Source organism: Kryptolebias marmoratus, linkage group LG4, assembly GCF_001649575.2.
Source record: "Kryptolebias marmoratus isolate JLee-2015 linkage group LG4, ASM164957v2, whole genome shotgun sequence".
Taxonomy (NCBI): domain Eukaryota; kingdom Metazoa; phylum Chordata; class Actinopteri; order Cyprinodontiformes; family Rivulidae; genus Kryptolebias; species Kryptolebias marmoratus.
The window spans coordinates 5306822-5313259 of NC_051433.1; the positions used below are offsets into that span (position 1 = coordinate 5306822).

Below are 6438 nucleotides of genomic sequence, written 5' to 3' on the forward strand. Positions count from 1 at the left end.
TGTTATCAATAAATTAAAAAAAAAACTATGTGCACAACTCACAACTGGTGTAAGTGTTTAAGATATGCAACACGTGTCTTTGTGTTTCAGATCATCGAAGCGTTGGAGCAGGATGAACAAGCCCAAAGGCAGAAGTTGGCGTATAAAGTGGAGCAGATCATCTTAGCAATGTCTGCAGAGAGCTGAGATAAACACACACCAAAACCAAATCTACACAAACACACACATCTGGCCTGCACACACCCCCAAACCAAACGGTAACAGAAGAGTCATAAACATTCAACACACATGGTACGCAGATGTGGACATTATCCCTCACAATATGTGCACGTACATGGATGTACACAATCAGACATAATCACAAGTACTGATACAGTTTACACAGACACTTTAGATTTAATGGACCTACTGTGTAAATTAACTTACAACACACACAAATGCATAAAGACACAAATACAAATGTACAAACACAAACCACAGCACACATCAAACAACAGAGCATCCCAAAGCAAGACTTTTGAATCCAATGTGACTTTTTTTTTTTTTTTTTAGAAGAAATTCCAACCGGCAAACATTCAACTTCTAAAACACTCCAACAGAGAGAGAGAGAGAGAAAGAAAGAGAGAAAAAGGATTTAGGCCATCACTGTTGCAGAATTTACTGCCAATTTCTGTCTGCTGGGTAATGGTTTGTCTTTGTAGTTGGTGCTTATACTAAGTGTGTGTGAGGCATGGCTGGAGCTCAGAGGAGAGCAGCACTTAATAAAGAATGACTCAATGGGAAAAGTCACTGGAGGAACTCAACGAAGACAGGAGCCAATTTAAAGGGATGGCACATCTGGTGAGACAAGACTCAAAGTACTTTTTTTATATGTCAGAGTTGTAGGACTTGTATTCGTACTACATATCACTGAGCTGGAGTGACATCGCCATTTGTTGCCATTTGGAGCAGAGCTGTGGAACTTCATGTTAAGCCTTCTTCACAGGCTTTTAAAGGCTTGCAGTGTTATTTTTTTGTTCAGTGATGATTGAACTTTCAGGTTCTGAAGGCAGTAAACTCTGTCACTGACAAGGTCTGGTGTCCAACAATCCACCTTAAGGACGTCCAATTTTAAATACATGAGCAGAGTATTTTGGGCCCACTTACCTTGCCGGCTTTTAGTGCCAAATATAATGCATCTCGTGTTTTATTCAAGTTAAATGCTCCTGTCGAGGCCAGTAATAAAACAAGCCGTTGGACAGAAGAGCGCCTATTTGAGATGGGAATTTTTTACAGTGATTTATAGACCACTAATTCAGCCATTCAAAGATAAGTGGAGCCCAAATTGAGCTGTAGCAGAAAGCATGATTAATGATGTTAGAAGCGTGATCGTGGATCAGATTAGTCGGACCTACAGTGCCGCCGCTCCCCCCTCCACCTTTCCCCATCTCATCAGTTATTGTTTACATTGAGCGTAATACTTGAAATGCACCCAGTGTACAAGATATTAAGAACACCTGCAGCTCCTGTGAAATGATCTGAGCAGATTAAGTTAGATGAAGGTCTTGATGCCTTATTGATTTTCTCAATATATCTGACTTGAGCATGACCTGGAAGTTAAAACGGGGGTAAAAAGTTGAAGGATTATTTCTTCCTTGGAGACTGGAGATCTGAGAGCTCTAGATTAATGTAAAGCAGGTGCTTCTTATATTTTGTAAACAAAGTGAATATTTAATTAATGAAATGGTGTTGTGTAAAAGTGTTTTCCCCTCTGACAGAATTATTTTGTTTTTGCTTTTTTTTTTGGTCACACCTAAATTAAAAAAAAAATTAAAAATTAAAAAGGAGCCAATATCCACAAATGGAAAAAACTCACAGTGAACCTTCCCAGGAGCAGCCGGCTGAGCAACATTACTCCAAGAGATCACTGACGACTCATCCAGGAGGTTTCAAAAGAACCCAGAACATCTAAAGTTAGGGTCAGAGTTCATGATTCAACAATAAGAAAGAGACAAAGGACAAAAACATTCAACGAAAAACCATCGCTGAGCAAAAAATGCGCAAAGGTCCGTCGCACATTTCCCCTAAAAACATCAGGATGATCCAAAAGACTTTTGGGAAAAGATTCTGTGCACTGATGAGACAGAAGTGGAACTTTTTAAAAGGTGTGTCCCTGGTTACATTCGGAGTAAAAAAAAAAAAAACTAACACTGAGTTTCAGAAGAAAAACTTTGTTCCAACAGTCAAACACGGTGGTGGTAGTGTGATGGTCTGTGGCTGCTTTGCTGCTTCAGGACCTGGACAACTCAGTTTGACTTTAAAGGAACTTGTTGAAATGTCATGAAGACCAGACAAAAAAACCCTCATTAAGTAAGAAACTAAATCTGCAATAATTCTTTCCTCATTTTGATTGTTAAGTTAATTGATCCTTAAATTAAACTTTGTGACCACATAAAAATAGGTTAATAATGGTGATGTCCATGGAACAGTTGTATAAAAACCTGAAAGTGTGACAAAGAGGCAGAAACAAAAGAAACCTGTGAGGGGGTGAATACTTTTCACAGCACTGTACATGTGTGGATCAGCTTCTGGTTCTTGTAAAGTCTGTTTGTTGCTTCACAGCGTTATTGTTGCTTTACATCTTGACTGTTCTTGTATTTCACAAGTTTTTATTTTAGCATTCCAGTCTACTTCGACCTGGCTGCTTCTTGTCTCTATGCTGCTGTAGTTATGGTGCCATTTCAGAGCGTTCAACAATTATTCTCATCGTAAAAAGGAAAAAAAATAATTAATTGATTGTCTGGACGTCCCACAAATTCAGGGTTTAAGTTTTGGTCTTTTCTCTTGTTACAATAAAGACTGATGAAGACCTTTCTGTGCTTCATTCTGTTTCATGGCTCCATAAAATCCACTCAGTCGTGTTGCAGCTCTGCTGATTTTACCATTTCAGTATTAGTGGGGTTAAAATACTCCTAACAGGACCTTGATTCATGTGAATATTGACGAAAAAGATAAAAGATACATACATTTCTTGTTAAATGTTAAAATAATACAGAACTCATGTTTCATTTGTGGTTTGATAATTTATAAATGTGTTGTGCAATAAAACTGTCAAATGTTCAAACTGTAATGTTTTTTAAACTATATATTATTGTATAAATGCTGTACATAAAAAACACTCCTATTTTGCAAGTACAAGATTCACTTTTTACTGTTGTTATACATTAAAATATGCAGCTGATGAAAACGATTTTTTGCTTCAGTTCTTTTGAGTTTATTTTGAGTTATTTTGTAAGAATTAAACTACAGCTTGGGATGGTAAAATATTGCCTTAATTTCTTTGTGTTGACATGTTTTTGAACTTTATTCTACTTTTAAAGCACAACAGAAAACCATCTGAGAATCATTAAATGACATCATGCTCATTGAGTTTTGCACTTTGTAGATAAAATTCTGCCACTGCTGCAGTTTCAAGTGAGCTAATTTTCAAGCCCATGTGAACCCTGCCACACATAACCAGATAATCCATTGTTACTATGTTAGTGGACCATTAGCATGTTAATTTAATACTTACTCTTATTGAGTTTTCATGAGAAAGGCTTTGAATCCAAGATGTCAGAGATGACGTGAAATCCCAGGAGTACATCTATCATTTAGCCATTATAGCTCAAGCTTAACAAAATCACTTGACCCCCCCTACACTGCACCCAAATTATATTAGCAAGCCAGTAATGTCTCCATTTACTTACAATATATTAAGGGTTTAAAAGAAATAGAAAAAAGTGTGAATGCTGAGGGCTTAATGACTAAAAAAATTATCTGAAGAAGTTAAAGCTGAGTTGTTAAAAGCAAAAAGAAGCCAAACACTAGTTAAAAAGTGAAAATAAAAAGACCCCAACTAAAAGAAAAAAAAACACTAAAAACAAAAGCTGAAGTAGCAAAAGGCTAGCTAAAAGTAGCATAAGAAGACAAAAAGAGAGCTGAAGCAGATTTCAAATGTTTTTGAAGGAATTTAAGGGATCTCAATGCATTTCTGTGGAGAATTCTTTTGTAAATAAAGTTAAATATTGTGAAAAGTATAAAAGTTACAAAAATTCAGAATGGGCTGAACATTGTGACATTTGGATGAGTAAAATAGGACAAAGTGTGCAGTAGTAGTTAAATGTCAAAAAAGGTATGGCAGAAAAGAAGAAACAAGAAAACTATAGTGTGAATACTGAATAAGCATTCATACTAAAAAAATACAACAAAAAAGTATTGCCACTGCTAAATTACTATATAGTATGATATTCATGATATACCCAGGTTTTATATTTCAAGACTGAAATCTGGTTTGGGGGAATTGAGTAAAAATGCTGGCGTGTCTTAAATGAAATATATTTGCTGTAAGGAAAAACAGAGATTCATAAATTCCCCCATTTGGCAGAGATTTACTTGTGCATTTGGTTGGATTTAAATGCACATGTGCTGGATTCCTGGAAATCCTTCCTCAGGAAAAAGGCTGTCGTGTTTCCAGACCAAACCCAAGTAAAGCCTTTCTGGAACAATCACTTCCAACTTGTTTATTTACCTCAGGAGGCGGTAAAACAAATGTACACAGTGACTGGATGATGACCAAGTGGTTTCTTCTCCATGTGGGAAATCAGGACGTTCAACTGAGCAGTCATTTTTGGAGCTTAAAAATCAAACTAAACATGTTCTATCAGCTGCCACCGAAGGCAAACGCTGAGAACGTTCTTGCAGGTGTTTGTGTGTCCTTGTTAGGTTGTAGCATTAGGAATATGAACCACGAGACAAATTTTAATGCAACTTTCAGAAAGTATTCATTGGGCGTGCATCTACATCTAATTACCTTTTGAAATCAACCAAATTGAAGATGGCCGCCACTGTCGACTGACTATAAGAAACAGCAAAAATGGCTATAACTCAGTCAGTTTTACAAATATTGAGCTAAAATTTGGTGTAGTTGTTGCTGAGCATCATTTATATCAAATACTTTGAGTGCTGCCAGGAAAAAGGACAGAGGCGATATATGGTCGCAGTTAGAGAGGACACGGAGGTAGATGGAGTGAGGACAGAGGACGAAGAGGACAGAGTTCGATGGAGAACTGCTGTGGCGACCCCTGAAAAGGGAACAGTCCAAAGAAAAAGAAGTATTTAAAGCAAAGATTTTGCACAATGTGAAGCACTTAAAGTTTAACATTAGCTGTTGGAAATTACCCTGTTTTTCTGTTCTGTTCTTATGAACAACTGAACACTTTTTAATGAAACTCAGAAAATAATGAAATGGATGTGCATCTACAACTGATTGGAGCCTTCCAGTTCATCATGGCTGCCAGCTAATTCACATTAGCCAGCACAAAATTGGCTCCAATGATCTTAAATTTATTGATATTGAGCAAAAATTCTTGTGCTGAGAGTGATCCCCGACACATAATCTGAGAGCTAACACATCTATCAAAATCTCACAATATCATGCATAACATCATTCACAAGGTTTAACCTAAATGGCTCTAACACCATCATTTCTCATCACAAGACAATCTCAGCTTAAAACCCTGACATAAAAGGCAGCTGACGATATAAATTCCTTTAGGCCTTTAATTATATCTGTAAATCATCTGAACATATGAGCATTAAAAGCACCCTTTTCATAGAGAGCTGAATATCTGCTACCGAGGACAAACTGACCTTGTGAAATATTGTGAAAAACGTGAGGAAACATGAAACCGCGTCATAAACAGGCTTTCATACTTTGACAATATTTGCTGCGGCGTGTGAGCAGCATATAGGGACTCCTGAACATTTGCCACGAGGAGCAAGAATCCATAATTCATGTGCAGCCCTCAGGCTTCTGTGTGAGCAGAGCAGAGGAGTGTGGGGGTGCAGGAGGGTTGTATGAACAGCCAGGACTCCCCCACCCATATAACCTGTCAAATTTAGGTGGGGTGTCAACAGTGTGTCGAAGGGTCTTCTGTACAGCTGCCAGGCTCTGACCCCCCTCTGTCTCGCCTCTCTTCACTCTTTACTTGTCAGAGTACCTACACAATTCCCCCCAGCTTCCCTCTCCAGCACACACACCCACAGGAAGCAGGATCATTAGGACTCGGGACATTTCCACTGACAGCTGAAAAACCTGCAGGATAGCCTCTTGATAGACTCTGGTGGGATGAAATCAGACAGGTTTATGGAGCTACTACACCCGTCGGAAAGGATTCATCTCTCAAATCATGGCAAGTGTCATAATATTTTATCACGCTCTGACCCAAGACTGACATAATTACAGCACATTATTATATATGTGATGTCAGGTAATGTAACTCTGCAACACTTCATCTCTGTAAAATCACCTCCAACTAGAACAAATCTACAGCTCCTGCTTCCTGATCAGATTTTGTGATTCAGGGGGAAAAAGAAGATCATAAAGAATAATTCAAACTGTGAGCTCATCTGAGGAAT

General features: G+C 37.9%; 1 protein-coding gene across 1 annotated transcript in view; it reads left to right on the forward strand.

Moving 5' to 3' along the window:
• The window catches only part of LOC108231592 (plexin-A2), a 90199-nt gene extending 87905 nt beyond the window's left edge, over positions 1–2294 (forward strand). Inside the window, exon 32 of the mRNA XM_017408686.3 lies at positions 91–2294. Within this exon, the coding sequence (XP_017264175.1) occupies positions 91–186 (96 nt within the window). The 3' untranslated portion in view covers positions 187–2294. The remainder of the gene's footprint in view (positions 1–90) is intronic.
• The last annotated feature ends 4144 nt before the right edge of the window (positions 2295–6438 follow it).